This window comes from Haemaphysalis longicornis, unplaced genomic scaffold (genome assembly GCF_048455015.1).
Source record: "Haemaphysalis longicornis isolate Haplotype H1 unplaced genomic scaffold, Haemaphysalis longicornis Haplotype H1 scaffold_20, whole genome shotgun sequence".
Taxonomy (NCBI): Eukaryota; Metazoa; Arthropoda; class Arachnida; order Ixodida; family Ixodidae; genus Haemaphysalis; species Haemaphysalis longicornis.
The window spans coordinates 5837140-5857129 of record NW_027526296.1 but is presented as its reverse complement, the minus strand read 5'-3'; the positions used below and the strand labels follow the sequence as shown (position 1 = coordinate 5857129).

At 46.5% G+C, this 19990-nt stretch overlaps 1 protein-coding gene and 1 long non-coding RNA gene across 2 annotated transcripts; both read left to right on the top strand.

The window, feature by feature from the left end:
• The first annotated feature begins 1878 nt into the window (after positions 1–1878).
• On the top strand, positions 1879–16465 carry LOC144172334 (uncharacterized). Its single transcript, XR_013322999.1, has 3 exons — positions 1879–2155; positions 11207–11476; positions 14361–16465. It is a non-coding gene; the product is annotated as an uncharacterized LOC144172334 (long non-coding RNA).
• LOC144172270 (uncharacterized) lies at positions 2431–4272 on the top strand. The gene is made up of 3 exons (XM_077701024.1): positions 2431–2699; positions 3238–3355; positions 3740–4272. Exons 1-3 carry the CDS (start codon positions 2431–2433, stop codon positions 4142–4144), a joined length of 792 nt encoding a protein of 263 aa, XP_077557150.1. The 3' UTR covers positions 4145–4272.
• Positions 16466–19990: the final 3525 nt, after the last annotated feature.

Genomic DNA, 19990 nt, shown 5'->3' with positions numbered 1-19990 from the left:
TTTGCGCAGGCCGACGGGGGCGGTCGTGTAAAATCATTTTCGCTCGTCGCTGCCGTAGGGTTGCCACCTTCCTGGTTTTGGACCGGCCCGACCGGTTTTTTAAACAGCGGGCCGGTTGCCGGTCCATATCTAAAACCAGCCGTCATCAGCCGGTTTTTTGGCTTTTGTACCGTGATTATGCCCGTTTTGGCGTTTTATAAGCGTCAATTCAACAACTAAGACGATAAATACGTGTCGACAAGCATAGGCGTGCGCACAGGGGGGGCAGGGGGGGCCGCCGCCCCCCCTAATCATCTGAAGGGAGCGCCAAATTTGCCCCATGCCTTGCCGATGTAACACATGAAAGTAAAATTTCTGCTCAGAAATATTTTGTGTGTGTTGCAATTCCATCACATTGAAATAAAAATTTTATAACCATCCCTCTTGGCACTGCGTTCGCACCGCAAGGCCTTCAGTGAGAAGAGGTCGGGAGTTGCTCGGGGGGGGGGGGGGCGCAGCGGTAAGACTTTGCCCCCCCAAATTGAGAACTCTGCGCACGCCTATGTCGACAAGCTGCGCAAAGACACGCGAGCAGAGAAAATACGCGGGCGAGCGCGCTGCCTCAGATGGAGGGGGACCTAAGGGAAGAACAAAATAACGAAATTCTACCGCCGCGGTCAGAAATATTGCGGTTACTTTTCAGTGAAGCACATGCAGAGCGATTAACCAAGCTCTCAATCACTTTCAGTACAAACGTTATGTTGATTTCTCTCTAAGAAAACACTACAATAAATGGCACTGCATGTTAAAAAACATGGCGTCTTTTTTCAACACAATCCCCCCTCCACCCCCCCCCCCCCGGAAGGCCCGTTTTTTTTTTCGGGGAAAGGTTGTAACCCTACGCTGCTGTTCTGCCTACCTGCTTGCTGTACCTATTACGCCGCCGCCACCGCAAATCCCCACTTGTTACAAACTCCGAGGTTTTCGCACTGTTAGCAGTCGTTTTACACGATGGGTTTGATGCGCCTGACATGCCAGGAGTGACATTGCTTGTAGTATTAGAGCGACGTTGCTTGTCTGCAAGACGGTGCCGGTCAAACAAGCGTTATCAACGCCATAATTCTAACGGCACATTCCATTTATTTCGTGGCTGCCGTGGCTTGCGCAGAACAAGTCGGGTTGACTGCGATAGCTTTTCTTGAGTCAAATAATGGAGCTTTGGCTCAATCGCTTGCAGCGCTAGCAATGCGGCCTCGTCTGCAAGACCGGTGCGTGAGAAACAAGCGTTAGGACAGCCAGAATTTCAAAAATGCAGCATAAACTAGACCATCGTTAAAGGAGGCGATGACTAGACACAAGCAACAATATTCGTTGACAACTTACGTAAGTATAGAGTTGTTTTAGGCGCCTCGAGCACCGCCCGCCGACATAGCTGTTTGTTTACGCGTCCGTTTACTGTTTTGTAGGTCAATGGTTCGATTCCTCGTCGAACGTGTTTTTTTTTTTTTTTTTTTTTTTTTACGTGAGGGTTTCATTGGCTCCTTTTTTAACGACCAGGGTAAGCACCTGTGCCTTGCTTTCTATCACGCCGACATTTACCGCCCTCTTCCTAAACCCAAAGTAGCTCGTTTTCTCGCACGTTCTCTCTTGAGAAGCCCGCCATGAAAACAAAACCAAAACAAACGTCAAACCTCTTTACAATATCAGTATATATGTCAATTACTCTATGTGTATTCACTTTTTGTGTTTCAAAACCTTAAATTTAAGTTATAAACACATTTCAGACTTTGAAAGCAGAAAGATAATTACCAACATTACAGTAGTAACACAATTTTCGTCAAACATAGAGGTGCTGCATTTGAAGTCTGGCAACTATCTCTCACTTTTGTGTGTGTTTTTTCATGGCATTTTGTGCCGAGTGGTTGGTGGCGTGATTTAATCTGTTTTATCTATTTCAAGCTTAAATCATAGTTATAGAAGCTTTATGGGTGATGTCTACCCTTCTAACCTACGCGTGTGTTGAACATGGGGACCCCGGAAGAACGATCATCGCCGGATAAAATACTGCGCGTCAAAAGTGGATGACATTGCATCAGAACAAAGCGTGTTCGTGTGTCCGCGAGATGAAGACGACAGTGAAGGAGAATTTTACGTTGGAAACATCGTTTTTGCTCGGGTAAGTACGCATTTTTTATTATTCTGTATTTGGTTGGAACGAGTTCTGGTGTTTATGGGTCAGTAATTCGCTAGACCCCCATCTCGTTTGCTCTGAGAGCCTACGTGAGTTATACCCCTGTTACACGGGCAGTTTCAACTGCCGTTCAGTCAATCTCCGTTGAGGTCAATGCCAGTTGGGCGGAGTTAGACGGCAGCGCGAACTCCGTCGAAATATCGATGACGATTGACTTCAACGGAGGTCTCCGGTCTCCGTTCCTCTGGCCAACTGGCAATATGGCGGCCACCACCAGCATGTCGACCCAGCCGTCGCTCCAGCAGGCGCCCAAGAAACGCTTTGTGTGGAGCACTCCTATGACGCGCCTGCTGATTTCCCTGTGGGAAGACCACCTGCCCGCTTTGCGTGCGCAGAAACACAACGCGCCCATATATTGGAGCATGACAGAAAAGTTCAACGAGGCTGCAAGTGGCTCTGGCGACGGTGCCGTGCAGGTCACGGTGAAGCAGCTTCGCCACAAGTTGGAGAACCTGACACAGCTCTTCAAGTAAGTATTCACGTAGTAGCTGCAAATCTTTGCAACTAACGCGGAGTGCTACGATCGACGGTAGTGCAGGGGTGTCAACGAAACGCTAACGGGGTTGCAAATCGCGCGCGCAGCCGACCCAGCTTTTAGCGCTTGTGTTCCGTCTGCCAGTTGTCGCCCGCGAAAGCACGTTTGGCGTATTGCAATTCGAAAGGACGTCTAATGTTGGCGTAAATATACACTTCTGGAATTAATAATTGTTGACTTTGTGAAATGTCCCATTTTCATTTCCGCTAGCTAGAGTTTCCCTGAACGTAGTATTGAATCGTGATTAAAGTCTGTTAATTTGCGAGCCTGATAACTGAGGGGCACTAGGCGATGTTATTAATTCAAGTATGCGCTATTGTTTTCGTAGGTAAAAACAGCTGCATTGCATTTTTTGCATGCTGTGCAGTCATTCCAAATTTTGCTTCCCCGAGTGCATGAAAATTGTACTGGAATGAAAATCTGCTGACTGTGCCTCATGTGGTTGTGCTGTTTTGCATTTGCACACTTCCAGGGCTATCAGCAAGGCCCCCACAGGGTCGGCGGCTACTGAATGCCCGTTTTACGACCAGATGAAGTTCTTGGGCCGCCTGCCAATGAACGACCCCAGCCTCGTGGAGGAGAGTTGGCAGGTAAAAAATATTCCATTTGAATGGCTCAGTCAGCTACAAAAACTTGGCACGTGAGCTTTGACTTGGTGTTTAACTTCCTAGGTAGCAGACATGTCAAGTTAAAAGCATAATAAATTCTTTGACAAAGCAAATATGCCCAGTGCCCCAATGACAAATATAGTAAGGGCAACAGCATGATCTAGAGAACAAGCTTTTGGCATGCAGAGATTTTATACTTAACAGTACTTGTATGTACTTGACTACCAATAAACCACATCATAATTAATTGGCCCTTTCAATCACTATGTTTATTGAGGTTGAGAAAAAAAGATTACATGCAATGCTTCCGCAGACAGGAGCAAACGCAAAAAGTGAGTTGTTCTGTACTGCTGCTTTTTTATTCAGCTCGAAGTGGTCGAGGAGGCACCTGAAGATGTGGAAGTGCTTGCTGTGGGCACTGAGGCACACAGCAGCCGCAGCAGTATGATCGAGGGTGGCAGTCCTGGGCCACAGAGTGCTGGAGAAAGTACACCACCCCCAGCATTTCAGAGTGCAACAGTGGCATCAGGCAGTGCACCTGCAAGTGCTCAAGGCCCCCCACCAGGGCCAGCCAACGGGCGGAAGCGCTCATACAACGCCGGCCTGGATCGCATTGTCCAGCTTCTAGAGGACGAGTCTAAGCACGCGGGAAAGCTGCGTAAAGCAGAGCTAAAGATGTCAAGACAAGCACTCCGCCTGCAGAAGCAGTCCATCGATCTCCAACGGGAGATGAATGGCATCATGGCACAGTATTTTGGCAATAAAGATTAACCTGATACGTGTACTTGCGGAATTTGCAACTTTCTCGTGGCCAGGTGTTTGCTAATGCATGAGTTGCTGTGAAGCATCACGCACACATTCTACCACGACACTTTTCGACTTGCTAGCACGCACACAAACTGCACGACACAACCTGCAGCCGCCTATTCACAGCAGCAGCATAGGCCACAGAAGAAAAAAGGAACGAGGAGGAGGAACGCTTAACACAAAAATCTTTGCCGTCACACCTCAGGCTGGGTCCTTAAGCGAAAGAATGCGCGATACTCTCAGTTCATGGCGTCAACACGACCAGTGTTGAGCCATTGCATCACGCACACATTCTACCACGACACTTTTCGACTTGCTAGCACGCACACAAACTGCACGACACAACCTGCAGCCGCCTATTCACAGCAGCAGCACAGGCCACAGAAGAAAAAGGGAACGAGGAGGAGGAACGCTTAACACAAAAATCTTTGCCGTCACACCTCAGGCTGGGTCCTTAAGCGAGAGAATGCGCGATACTCTCAGTTCATGGCGTCAACACGACCAGTGTTGAGCCATTGCATCACGCACACATTCTACCACGACACTTTTCGACTTGCTAGCACGCACACAAACTGCACGACACAACCTGCAGCCGCCTATTCACAGCAGCAGCACAGGCCACAGAAGAAAAAAGGAACGAGGAGGAGGAACGCTTAACACAAAAATCTTTGCCGTCACACCTCAGGCTGGGTCCTTAAGCGAAAGAATGCGCGATACTCTCAGTTCATGGCGTCAACACGACCAGTGTTGAGCCATTGCATCACGCACACATTCTACCACGACACTTTTCGACTTGCTAGCACGCGCACAAACTGCACGACACAACCTGCAGCCGCCTATTCACAGCAGCAGCACAGGCCACAGAAGAAAAAAGGAACGAGGAGGAGGAACGCTTAACACAAAAATCTTTGCCGCCACACCTCAGGCTGGGTCCTTAAGCGAAAGAATGCGCGATACTCTCAGTTCATGGCGTCAACACGACCAGTGTTGAGCCATTGCATCACGCACACATTCTACCACGACACTTTTCGACTTGCTAGCACGCGCACAAACTGCACGACACAACCTGCAGCTGCCTATTCACAGCAGCAGCATAGGCCACAGAAGAAAAAAGGAACGAGGAGGAGGAACGCTTAACACAAAAATCTTTGCCGTCACACCTCAGGCTGGGTCCTTAAGCGAAAGAATGCGCGATACTCTCAGTTCATGGCGTCAACACGACCAGTGTTGAGCCATTGCATCACGCACACATTCTACCACGACACTTTTCGACTTGCTAGCACGCACACAAACTGCACGACACAACCTGCAGCCGCCTATTCACAGCAGCAGCACAGGCCACAGAAGAAAAAAGGAACAAGGAGGAGGAACGCTTAACACAAAAATCTTTGCCGTCACACCTCAGGCTGGGTCCTTAAGCGAAAGAATGCGCGATACTCTCAGTTCATGGCGTCAACACGACCAGTGTTGAGCCATTGCATCACGCACACATTCTACCACGACACTTTTCGACTTGCTAGCACGCACACAAACTGCACGACACAACCTGCAGCCGCCTATTCACAGCAGCAGCACGCCAAAACTTGCAGACATGTGAAAACTTGGCAACGTGTGAAGTTCACATCCTCGATGCGAAAATATGCTTGGCCAGTGCATTGCGCACACGTTCCCCAGAAGAGGTGGTTTCGCTGCTGATGCGAGCCGGCTGTGGCAGTTCACTTGCGGCAGCTTCATCACACCAGTGCTTGTCGCAGTGGTCACGCATGTGCTCGCAAATGTTATGCAGAACACAGCATGCACGGATAATGCGATTGGCATTGCTGATTTCGCACTCAAGTGATTTCAGAACTCGAAATCTGGCCTTCAGCCTACCGAAGGCATTCTCCACAACACGCCTTGCTTTCGACAAAGTGTAGTTGAAGTGCCGCACAGTCTCCTCACTCGTGCTCCTGTTGGGGTACGGCTTCATTAAATGAGACGTTAGGGGGAAGGCCTGGTCGCATAAAATGATGGCGCCCACCTGCTCCCCTTCTATCTGCTTCGCTGGTTCCGAGAAAAGCTGTGTGTTCACAGCCCGAGCCAGCACTGAGCTTTTGTACACGGCCGAATCATGGTTCCTGCCTGGGGAGCCCACATTTATAAACATGAACTTATAATTGTGGTCAACCAGCGCAAGGAGAATGACGCTGTACCACCCTTTGTAATTATAGTAGTCCTGCGCATTCTCTTTTGGCGGGGACACCTTTATGTGGCAGCCGTCGAGAGCGCCAAATCCCTGAGGGAATCCCGTGCTGGCCTCAAACTGACGCACGTGATCTTGCACGTCGTTTAGTGACGGCACGCACACAATTTGTGGCTCCAACACATCCACCAGAATGTCGCAGAACTCTCTGTAGATATTGTTCACCGAAGAGCGGCTGACGCTGAAAAGGTGTGCGACGGTCCGCTCTTCTGCCGACGAAGCAAGACGGTACAGCGAAAGAGCGACACGCTTGTGCAGCGGAATGCAGCGACGCATATTCGTGTCTTGCCGGACAAGCGAAGAACACGAACTTACGATGTACGCGAATGTTTGCCTCGTGACGCGAAAGTTCGCCTTAAAGTCGGCATCCGACAACGTCGGCACTGTGGTGGCATACCACGACGGGGGCCTCGGTAACATCCACACTCGCGTCTCACGCGCACACAGTTGCAGGGCTACTGCGGCCAGAACGCGACAACGTCTTTCCGCTGCCAGTCTCTGTTTCTTCAACGACGACTTCCTTATTTGCAACACGTGCAGCTGGGCCTTTTTCTCCATCAATAAAGTCTGGTAACGCGCAAGCACCAACAAGAACTCTTCCTCACGACTGCGGCCGCGGGTCGGCCTGCTTAGAGCCATTTCAGAGGCTCGCGTTCACACACAGAGACGATTTCTAAAGGAACACCACCCTAAGAACAGGAACGCCTTATTACACGTACAACAACGCTACACCAAAACTTTTACACGAACACAAAAAAGAAGCAGGGCTTGAGCCGAACTGAGCAACACCGCCAACAAACGAGCACCAACCAAACGACTGGCTTTGGATTGCGATGGGTAGGAACAAGCCACTGTCCGCGCGAAACGTAACAAAAATTGTGCAAAATTAAAAGTTCGTTTATAAAAAGCCCAGGAAATGTTAAAAAATATAAAATGCACTAACTTACATTTCATTTTCTGCCGAAATGTTTTCCACTTATTTTAATCACGTGACCAAATCGCTCAACGGAACCGAACGACGTACGTGCCGTGTAACTACGTTCAACTGTTGTTCAGTTGAGCGGCAGTTGAGCATCCCAACGACAGTTGGTTCGACGGCAGTTGAAACTGCCCGTGTAACAGGGGTATTATACCCCTGTCACACGGGCACTTTCAATCGCGATTGAGTCGATCCGGATCGAGCTCAATCCGGATCGGGCACCTGCTACACGGCAGTTTCAATCGCGATCGAGCTCGATCCCGCTCGAACTCAATCCTGGGGCGGTATTCTCGTAACTGTCCCTTTTGAAAACGTCCCTTTTGCCATAGAGTTTCTCAATATTACCTAGAGCGGAAAGTGTCGCTGCGATCGCACGCCGACATGGGAATTGTGGGTAGTGTGCGAATCGGATTGGCAGCCAGTGGCTAGTACAAAGGACTATGGATTAGGCTTCTCGGCTCTGAAGTGCTTGTTAGTTCTGTTTTCGGTGTGCGTTTCCGTTTTCGGGATGCCAATTTCTGGCATTCAATGGCTATCACAGATATGTCTATATAACAGCGTGATTAGCACTTAACGCATGTGCTCGCGTTAGCGGCGAGTTTCTTAAGATGAAGGGGTGACCACATGCAGTGACGGCGACAAGCGACGCCGAAAACGTAACTCAAAAGGTACAACAGCAGAGAGTACTGGGTGACAGCGACAAGCGAAAAAAAATTAATACACTGCCGCCAATGTCCTCTGTCGTCGTCGCTCGTCGCCACAGTTCACTGTATCGCCGCTGCCGCTCGCTTGTGGGCTGCTTCTTGCCAGCAAAAAGCGAGCGAACGTCCCAGCGGCCTGTTCATACCGCTTGCCACCGCCGCGCACACTACAGCCACTAAATAAGCTATGTTAGCCCACACTATCCGTTTTCTGCACACATTCAGTTACGATTTTCGCATCGCTCGTCGCCGCCGCTGCGTTTACTTACCCCTTGAAGCATTCACTGCCTTGGCCAAGCGCAATGAGACAACACATAGCTACTCGACAAGCCAGGATTTATTTGCCATTTAACGCATTCATGCAATTTCATCGCGCGTGCTTGAAGACTTACTTGCGGTAATAGGCATCGGCTCTAAGTTTATTTAAATCTGCTTGGACAAAGCAAATAAATACGACGCGATTCCATCATTCCTGTATCCCTACGTTGCATCTGTTCTGCCCACGACCGCCTGCTGAAACGCGTAGCATACGATAATAATACTGTATTGAGAGGAGGCAAGAGCACAGTTTCAGACAATCTAAACATTTTTTTCAGCAAAATATTAGAAAAAAATCAAAGAAAAGCTCACCCAGTTTGGAGTATGTAATAATTTAAAAATAAATCCGGGATGGCCCGCTGTATCTGGTGGCGTGAGACAAAGGCAGCACTTCTGCTTTTTTTTTCTTTGTAACACCCAAATTTGTTTGGAAACATAAGCCCTCTAACACGGTGTCTTATACAAAATAAAATTTGTTAACAGCGGCACTTTTGGCAGCAATTTTTTAAACAAAAACTCAATTTGCGTAGCCACAAAGTCGTTGCCGGCCAAGCCACGCCGAACTTCCGGCCGAACTACACACTATGGCGGCACTCATGGAGGCGTAGAGCGCCTCCGCCGAATCACGTTGACACTAGCGCCAGATTCCACTCTAGGTGAGTTAATGAGAAACTCTATGCCTTTTGCGTCCCTTTCATCGTGACGTACTTCCGGTAAGCAGTGGGCCTTCGATTCAAATACCGTAACTGTTCTTGCAAACGCATTTTAAAGAACTGAAACCGTATCAGAGTATCTTTTATGTGTTTATTGTTCCGCGAGCGAACCAAAAATAAGGCGACAAAAAATCGTCTGCTCCAAATCGTCTGCTCCGAGTAGCCACGGCTCATAGCTCCGCCGTGCTTGCATGGCGTCACATCCGGGTATTCGCTTTTAGCCAATCAGGGCTCGCTCAAAAGGGGCACTTTTGAAAGGGACACAAAAGGGACAAAACACGGGAATACCGCCCCTGGTTTCTCAAGCGCGATCGAGGCTTCCAATCGCGATCGAACGAAAGCGGCGATACTCTCGTCCCCGCTCAGTAATGGCACAGAATGTGACAACTTCAACTAACGCCACAAATTGTGTCAGATAACTTGACCCAAATAAGCGTGAGGTAATATTTACATAGTTACGTATACCTACGACCGCGCGAAGTTACCAGACGCCGGCCGCAAGTACATGGTTAGCGCCATCTGGCGAACACGAGCGCAACCCGTGCAACTTCTCAATCGCGATTGAAACGGGCCGTGTAGCAGCGGCAGTACGTCGAGCGCGCTCGAAAACTCGATCGCGATTCACTTCAATCGCGATTGAAAGTGCCCGTGTGACAGGGGTATTAGTATACTTGTTTGGCGCCCAGTCCACCGTTTCCGCAGAAGTCAGCATCAATTTACGCTGAAGCTAGACCTTGGCTACGATGCTCGCGCTATGGTACACGGCTGCTAATAATTTCACATCACGCAAGGCTCTTTAACACCGGGGCGTTTGTTTATGTGTCTCTCAAACAGTGCCTTTGCGGTTGCAGATCGCAGTCGCAATTTCGCGTGAGTGGCACAACGCTGTGATTAGTCCTCCCTCGTGAATACCCGCGGTATACCAAGAAATAACATGAACAGGAGGTTCCCTGGAAGTGCATGTGAAAACGCGTACACGTGATTCCATGGCTGGCGTCTCTCTCCCCCCCCCCCCCTCCCTTCACGAATTCCGTGCAGTGCGCTTCGCAGCTATTGCGCTCGCGAGACCGGCGACCGTACGCCAGGCGGTCTTCGGGCCGTGATATGTGTGCTGTTCTCGTGAAGCTCGACAACAGCGAAATTGCCGTACTCGCTCGCCAACGCACCCCGTCAGCGTACGCGTCGACCGGGTGCTGACGGAGTTGTGCTGGAAGAAAAGCAGGCAAGAGATGAGGGCGCACGAGGTGTAGTTAAACATGAGAATTTACAAAGTGCAAGGTGGAGAAAATAGTATGCAAGGGCCGGAAACGGTGAGAGAGTTCGGGCCGCGCGCCAGCGAGCGAGTGCGGTAATTTACGTTGCCGAGTTTCACGAGTCCGGCACGAATATGACGACGCCCGTCTGAGAGTTCATAAAGGTATAGAATTCACATACGTGCAAATTGAAGGTGAAATGCGCGCATGTGGCCTCGCAGGGAGTTAGCATAGTCTCGGGGTAGTGGGGGAGATTTCACAACGCCTACGAGGCGCCTGCCGATTCTGTCAGAGTAGCTCTCGGGAAGTCTGGGGCTTGATATCAGAGGCATATGTATTGTTTAAATTAGTGCAGAAAATTGAGCCAATTCGCAAGTTCTCATTTTCGCAAAACCGCAGGCCATACAGAGACTAACAAGAAAGCTGTAGGCACTCACTCAACTCGATTTATATTGGAGAATTGAACGTGCAGATACAAGTCAGACATTGAAATGGAGGAGCCTCAACTATCACACACCAGTTCTGATTGAAAGCAAGGGATACAGATGAGCTGCTAGCATGCGTTCCATGCAAATTAGCTCAGCAGCTAGCTTTGCATTTATCATGCATACCCCACTCACAGTACCTGCGGGTCTAATAAATACATTCTTACTTTGACCTAAATTTCACTTGGGGTGTTCCGGGAATGTTCTTATTAGTGCCTTGGAGGTTGCTGTCTTTAAACGATTAAAAATCTACTTGATGTAAGCATTCGTGCTTTGTGTGTGCTCTTCTTGTATTTCAACAAGTGTCAGCACACTCACAGATTATGCACCTGCAGGTGCTGCTGCTGGCTGTCCTGGGTCAGCTGCCTTCCAGTCCAGTTTCAAAGGCTTTGCCAGGGCCTCCCTTGGCCAACCGACACTGCACCTGCTGTACCCAAGTACTGCCTGGCCTTTCGTTGGTGCTCCGTACGCTTTGCCGCCAGGAATGGTCATTGATCCATCATCTGGCCGCTTGGACCACCCGTTCAGAAGTCAGCGCATTTGCTCGACACATCGGTCCAGGCACTGCTGCCATATCGGTGCACCCACCGATTATGTATTTTCAGGTTAGTTATTGCATGTTGTGGAACTTGCCATGATGTATACCTGTTAGCAGTGCTGTGGCCTCTGATTATTTGAAACATTTTCATGAAGCAGTGCTGTGCGTATGGAGCGTGTCATTGCTTAGCAGAGATATTGAAGAGAATCTGGGGCTGACGACTAAAGGGCAAGAAGAGAAATTGAACTGACTTTGAAGCAAGTATTCGTATGTAATCAAGCCAAGCAAACATTTAGGATCTTTCGATATGGTTTTAAACTTGCAATACAAGCTGGTCTACTTCAGATCGTACTGGTAATAATCATACTATACGGAAAAGTACATCCCGCAGTCTGTAGAATTCTGACAGCGCTTTTTTCGCAGTCTCTCATGACAGGCACTAATCTCAATGGTTGGAAGATAGTCGAGGTAGCACCAGTCTTTAAATCAGGAGACGGTACTTCACCATTAAATTTCCCTAACAAGCACCATATGCAAGGTCAGGAAACATTTCATCCACTCTCAGGTCGCTAATTATTTATAAAATCACAATATCACATTCGAGTATCACCACGGTTTTCACAAGGGTTACTTGAGAAACACAACTTTCAGGATTTGTTCACGATCTACATTGATCCATTGACACAGGCTTACAAACTGCGGTAGTTTTTCTCGATTTTTCTAAAGCATTCAATCGCATTGCACACCAAAGACTACTTCTCAAACTTCACCCTAATGTCCTCACTTGAGCAAAAGATTTTCATTCTTCTCAAATGCAGTTTACTTCTAATAACTATATACTTCTTTTGCTCGTGCCACTTTGTTGTCCCCCCAGGCAGGTTGCTTGGTCTATCTTCCATGTTGCATATCCTCCCATGTAGGTCTATTTGCAGATGATGTTGTAATTTATCACACAATTTCTTTCAACTACTACCGTCAATGCTTTCAATCTGATCTTAACACAATTAACTCCTGGTGCTGCAAATGGCTAATGTCGCTTATCTCTAAAACAAAGTGCATGACTTTAACGGTGGCAAGTCTCGGATTGTAAATACTTACTTCATTAACAACAGCCTGATTACCTCTTGAGACAAAGGTGTTTTGGTAGGCCGGTAGGGGAGGGGGGATTGCATGGTGGATTTCAAAAGGTACATCGATTGGGAAAATAAGACGTGTGATTAATATTTTCATTTGCACTCCAAAACTCGCTTTATTTCATATGTTTAACCTACTGCCGTGGCTAGGGTGGTGTGCTGTGGAGGCGAATGTCGGTTAGATACCGCTTGGTGTAGCCGCTTTTCAGATGGAGGCAACACGTAAAGAAGCCCGTGTTTGGAGATTTCGATGCGCACAAAAATACCCAGATGGTCAAAATTAATGCGAAGCCTTCCCCTACAGTGCTCCCCATATCCCAAGTGTAGCATTGGCGTGTTAAACCACCGTTTTTTTTTTCATGTTTTTGGTATAGTACCAGCTGCTGTAGCAGGTGCAACTTAAAGGTAAAATTATGCATAATGTTTCCAAGAGCTAAATATAAAGGCCATATTGAAGTGCGTTTATGGGTCTATCTCATAGCAGTAGTGAAAGGTTATATACTCTGGTGCAGGTTAAGAACGCCAATGGCTCATGTGGTGTAGTCCAGTGTTTGACGGAATGCCGTGTAGGCAGGTAAAAGCATTATTGCAGTGATGAAACGTAGGTCACTGACCAAGTCAAGAAAGCCATTTAACGGTTTGTTGCTTGTTCACGGTGAGCATGTGTCGTGGAAAACGAAGCTATATATTGGGCATTACGCGGCGCAATGAGTTTGCATAGATATGGTGCAGATTGCCATCCATTATGTTGATAATGTTGGGCGTCGTCTGAACAATGAGGGACTCGAGCAGTAATCGAGAAGATAGATTGCACTCAGTTGTCAGTAATTTTGTCTTGTTCCAGTCGACCACGTGTCCCGTCCTCTCACGGTGCTGTGCCAGTGGACTTGTTTTTGCATGGCCCTTGTTCACTTCGTTCCAGTGCTGCATTAATCTTCTGTGCAGATTGCCCGTTTCGCCAATGTACACTGATTTGCATTCAGCGCATGGAATCTAATAAACAATACCCGGAAGCTTGGAGCGTGAGAGGGGGTCTCTCACGCTGACAATGTCAGAACGCAGCTTGCTAGTGGGCACATGCACAATGTATGCACTGCGTGTCTTGAAAATGTGTGCGAGAGTTTCACCGATGTGTGGGACGTAGGTAATTGCTGCACGTTTTGATGCAGTCGTTGTCCTGAATATAATGCCTAAAGCATTATATTCAGAAAGAAGCGAAGAGGGCGACTAGCAAGAATCCACATTGACATTAGCAGGCAGAAGCGTCCACAAGGCCTGTGTCAAAACGTGCTGCAATTCTCGTCCTACACATCAATCAAACTTTCGCACGCATTTTCAAGAAACACATTGTGCACATCGTGCAGGTGCCCACTAGCAAGCTATGTTCTGACATTGTCAGCGTGAAAGACCCCCTCTCACGCTTCAAGCTTCCAGGTGTTGTTTATGTTTTGAACGAAAAAAGTGCCATTTAAACGTGACACCTCCTTCCTTGCCGATTTCTGATGCCTGATTGTTCAGTTTGTGGGGATACGTTTAGCAGATTGCTCACATGTCTAACCTGTATTTGTGCTTGAGCAGTCAAACGCTGATGTTAGCAGTGAAGTAGGTGAAAATTGTAGTTTGATTGTAGTTGTGTGCAGATTACCTACATTGTGTTAATTCGTAGAAAAGCAAAATTGAGGTAACCCTGCTAACTGTTCCGCATTGCAGCATTTTATTATGCGAACGTTAAGGAGTTCAGCTGCTTGTTAAAGGTGAAATAAACAGTGGTACAAAAAGAAGAGCATCTACTAAACAGAAATATCTTCACAATCGCAGGATGCCAACGGTCCGCCTACCAACTTGTGTCCTGCATCGTTTCTGCTGGCTGGAGCGGTTCATGGAGCATTTTCCAGCTTCTCAAAGTTTGTGGTCAAGCGCTCCTCCAAGTGAAAGATGCTGCAGAGGGATCTTTTGTTTTAATGCCACAATTTCACGTGCTCAGCAGCAAATTTACTCGTAAGGCTTTTTAAATATTCATCACCCAAGAGGGCATGTTACCTTCGTCTTCGGTGGAATGTGTCTGCACTCAGGTTATTTGTGACAGAAACAAGTGGACCACGTCATGAGAGTCATTGAGGCCTTGTTGATTGTGCATGCTTCTGAAATGACATTTTCATTAAGCTGAATACTTTCCACATATTACGATTTGTGAACAAATTATGGTAAAAGTCATGATTAGTTGTACTACACTGCAGGAAGGAAATGCCAACATATGTTTTAAGCGCCTCTGATATTTCAGATCGTTGGCTGGAGAGCAATAAAACAAAACTGAAATTTTTTTAAAGTAAAATCAAATATTCGTTGTCACCAGTGCATGACCTAGTAAAAGCTATCTAGTCACCAAATTTAGAATTAGACACGAAATGCCAAGAAAAATAGGGGAATAAACTAGACAGCTGGCTACAATAAACCAATTCGTAAAATTCCTCAATGTCTATCAAGTGATGATTCAGGCGGGTTAGTTAAAGGAGCACTGACACGAAAATTTCATGTTCCACTTTTATTGTTTTTATCGATGCTTAATGGTCTGGCGAACCCGAAACAGCCCTTCAAATACTTCAGCGCGCGATAGTTAATTACATTGAACGGCCTGAAAATCGTTTGTTTCAAATTCCCGCGCTTTCATCCCGAACGGCGCATATGACAGACTCCCGGAAAGACGTCACCGCTTTGTGCGGACGTCACCGGCGCCCGCTTGAGAGGGTGTTGCGCCCGCTCGCCGCTCGTGGGGTCGCGCGCGTGAAGGGACGTCACGAGTTTTTGACGAGCGCTGTCGCGTCACTTCTTTTCCGCTCTTGGATTGACGTCACGCTGATGTCCATTTGCTGAGTGCCGCTCCGCGCGCTGCTCCGTCGGCGCGATAAATGAGATCCAATTGAACTACGTTCTTCGCGTCGCAGGCCGCTCATATTTCAGCCAGGGTATTATGTTGAGTGAAGGAAGCGAACTGTGCAATAATATTAACGCCGAAAATTGGTGTCAGTGCTCCTTTAAGATGTCAGTGGGTTTACACACCCAACTTGCAGGGAAGCACATGAGCTCCCAATATTAACATGTTTTTAGTGAAGACCGTCTTCCTTCATTAAGCTGCTTTGCACATTGATGCCAGTCTGATAAATGTCCTGAATTTTTGTTATGATCAATCTTTGTATGGGAACCATATATTTTTATATGATGTCGCTGTGTATTTCTGAAACTGTATCTAGTCACTAATTCCAATTTGTCGTGGTCAGGTTTTTTCAACTAATTCGTAGCTTTTTTAACAATTATGGTATATTTTGTGTGCCTAAAGGAATGCCTCATTGCATGTTTAGCCTATGTAGTGTTGAAAGCGGACATTTTGCTTCAAAGTGGAATGTCGGGCTAGCAACAAGGTACTTCGCGTGCTGCTCACTTTCATTCATGCCATTATTTTTTATATTATCATTTAAAATTAAAAGCCAACCAATTTGCTGTCGTTTTAATTTTGTCACCTACTTTACACTTTCTTTTTTTTTCAACTTTGTGTAAGGATTGACTATCCATATTTTTATGATACCAAGGCGTTGGACTGGGCTAGCTGGTACATGTTTGACTGGATGAAAAACCATAGGAAAACCCAGGACACAGAAGAGAAGGACGGGACAAACTTGTGCCGTCATTCTGTTTTAACTGTTTCCTGTGTTTACCGCTGGTTTTTTATGCATTCAAACATTTTTTATGAGTTTGTTGAACAGTGATTAGTTTAGGTGTGTTCAAACAATTGTTGGCTGCGAAGGCTCCCTGTAGCATTTGTATAAGTGCTCTCTGCTTTTTTTTTGAGCCAATACCCCACCACCAGTCTTCATGAGGTGGTCTTTTGTAGAAATAAGTTGAAATAAATATTTGTTTGCATTGCTTTACATGTTTTGAAAGAATTTCTTGTTCATTCTTGTTTCATTCAACCCCGTTTCAGAATCCTGCTTAAGGCATTTCCTCTGTTATTTTTTTTCAGAACCAGGAAGGGTGCTCATCCTCGGTTCTTGCTGAAGCAGCAGTATCCATACTTCACACGTGAGCTCTGAACACACAGTAATTATGGTATGAAACATTCTACCAGTATAAGCCTGCTTTGTAGACGTCATTGTAGATGTCAAAGCTCTTGACAGTGTAGTCCAATGTCTGGTGTAACGGGCAATGTCTACAACTTGTAAAAATTAATTTTGTGGCTATAATGTTTGTGATTATTATAAAATGCACGTCAACTACTATTTAGAATCGCTGTCAAAATTGGCAGCCATTTTTCTGGTGGATACAGAAAGTGAAAAAGCGCATGTGTAGAGATTTCAGTGCACCTTAAATGTCCCAAATTTGCTAAAGCTAATCCAAAGCCCTCCTTGTGGTGCACTTCATATCCCATGTACAGTTTTGCGTAAAAACAGCTAAAAATTTATGATCAATTTAAACTTATTTTAATGTTTTTAAATGCAAATATTCTCAGTTTAAGCTGCCATATTTAGAGTAAAATATTTTGTAACAATTATATAGCTACCAAAGGTTTACAGAAAAGCTTTTTGCTTTTGGTTGTGCACCTTCTTATCAAAAGAAAAATGTTGTTAAGAAAGGCAGAAGAAACCCAACTATGGAAATTAGCAAACCCTAAAGCTGCGGATAGAATGAATGTTTTGTAGAGAATCTTTTGCTGATTTCAGTTCTAGTCAACTCTAAAAAAGTCTATCGACGTAGAATGCTTACCGTGAGGCACCTCGTAATACTAGCCAAAACTAATGGGCCCTGGCTGTTGGCTTTTTATTTGCAACAGTGACAAATGACCCCACATCCACCGGCAGGGACATAATGCAAGGCACCATGTACAAGCTAGCCTCATGGTAAAATAATGTTTTCTGAACAATGGCATTACATTTCAACCATGGGCTTCACCAGGGAACTTGTATGCATTGTTCTGTGATGTTTGCAGTTCTTGTTATTGCTATGTGGGGTCATTTAGTCTAAAGGTATGTTTATAAAACTCCAAATACCACCAAACCTTGCAAGTGCTGTACCATATGAATATTTTTCCGTAAAGCAAAAAGAATAATGCAAACGAAAATAAATGGCTTGGGTACCCAACTTTTATAAGTAGATTATGAGCCGCAGTACGGAGGGAACTATATTATGAGCCGAATTACGGAGGAAACTATACATTTTGCATTTGGTCTTCCTTGATATTGAACCTTCCTGCTCAGCTCAAGAATAAGGCACTAAACATTGCAGGTAGCTACCTTGATTGAAAGTTTGATGCAATACTAAGAAGCCAAGGGTTTTAAGGTTCAAGGAAGTTTTGTGTGGTTAAAGTGTTGCACACCTAATTGCTTTCACTGCACAGCATGGTTAGGCTCTGCAGTGAATCTCGAAGGATGTGTACTGCAGTTCGGCAAAGTGAACATATAATTGGTTTTTTACGAAGTTTTGGGTAATAAACTACCTCTAAAGTTATAACTGTACTGAGATGTGGCTCCTGACTTTTTAAATTGATGTTTTAACAATCGGTGACACAAGTTCAAGGAAATTATCAGCTGATGTTGAGCTTCAATGGAATGTCTCACAGAACCGAGCTTGGAAAGCACGAATGTTTCATACCATAATTGTGTGTGATATTGTGCAATATGTGGTCTCACACCTGCTGCACCTGTGAACCGAGGATGACGCACCCGTTTTGTACCCCTTTAGGTGGGTGCTTTTGCAGAAGATGCTCCTACAGATTGGGGTGCTAAGTAGCACCCTAGGATACTTTTAGGCGGAAAAGGGTGTTTATAAGGCACCTGTCTTCTGGGGTGCTTCACAGAGGGTGCTCCTGCGGCGACAAAATCCAAGCACCCTAAAGGGCGTAAAATATTCAGTTTTTAGGGTGCTCCTGCGGCGACAAGCTGAAGCACCCTTTTGGGCGTAAAAATTTTTAGTGTGCTGTCTTGCCGTGAAGGCGAAGAGCTCTACGATTTTAAAGACGATGGCCTTTCTTGGGCTACATAAACGCAGAAATTTTGGTCTGTCTGTCTGTCTGTCTGTCTGTCTGTCTGTCTGTCTGTCTGTCTGTCTGTGACTCGCTTCAGCCACTCGACCAAAGTAAAACAAGGCCTGCGCAATAGTCTTATATACCCGTCTAAGTCCGGTGTAATGTTCATACTTGTCAATATTGTTGAAGAAGAACAAGACATTAAGCAAATATAAGACAACAAATTAATACAGAAGTGATATTTGCAGTGCTCCTTTATATAAAACCATACATGCTTGATTTTTGCGAAATTAAATATTTCATCAACTGCAGAAAAAAACTCACTCCACCATCGCCTGCTGTCGCCCGCGCCACTATAGCTTCTGGCGCCATTTCAAGAAATCAACCGGCAGCAGTTACGAAAGGTTCCACCATACAGGTTTCACGTTCTGCTTGGAACGCACGTGAACTAGGGAAACGCAGCTCTATCAACGTTGAAGTAGGGCGCCTCGATTCACGCGCGTCTCCGCCCGGTACGGCAGCGTTGGCATCGAGACACCCGGCCTGGAGCAGTGGAACGTGGTAAATTTAAAATGATTCAGGCAAACCTTTGGTGTCTTTACCTTGGGAGGAGCGCCACGCTAATGGGACAACATGAGAGGTGAGCCAGAAAGGGAAGGGAGGAATTTACTTGGCAAATGTCGACCGAGACTACCATCTTTTGTCGACATTTGCGACGAAAGGAGCAGATACGTGGCCAATTGTTTCTCGGTTTTCCTGAAAATCCAAAGCGTAATTTCGAGGTCGTCGGCTAGTTCCACCTCTAAGCAGCAATATTGTTATTGCCGTAAAGCATCGGTCCTTGTGCATCAATACACGATACAAATTATCGAACTGGTTCAATCCGGGTATGCAGAGCTGGTGAGACAGCTGGTGCCAAGCTAAGACTACCACGGCGGGTCTCTGAAAATTTTGTGCAGTTTTCTTTTCTTTAGCCGTATAAACTTAAGGCTTTCTGCAAATTGTAGTAGCTAGCAGCTGCCGTTTACGGCGATCCGCTCTTCCTGGGTCCTGCATACCATAGCACTGCGTAATCTGTCGAAAGCAGTTCTTCACGTTAGGGCATGTCTTTAACCGGAACTGGCTGCACTGGTGCTAGCATTCCAGCATATGCTCATTTTTTTTTTTCACTAAATGGTATCCTAAGTAGCACTCTGCTCTGGTTTGCACGACACTGCACTTATTCACCAGTACACGTAAAAGAAATTCCCCTACTAATGTATGCTGTTCCCGCCTCTCGCAGCTGTCCGTGCTCTACACCGTGTTTGAGTGCACTTAAAAGCAGTGAAATGAGACTGGGAAAACGCACCGGACGTTTCAACGGTCAGATAGCCGATGCAGGCACACTGAGTGCCTTGTCTGAAACGCGCGTGTAGTGAAGCGCGTCCTCGCCCTG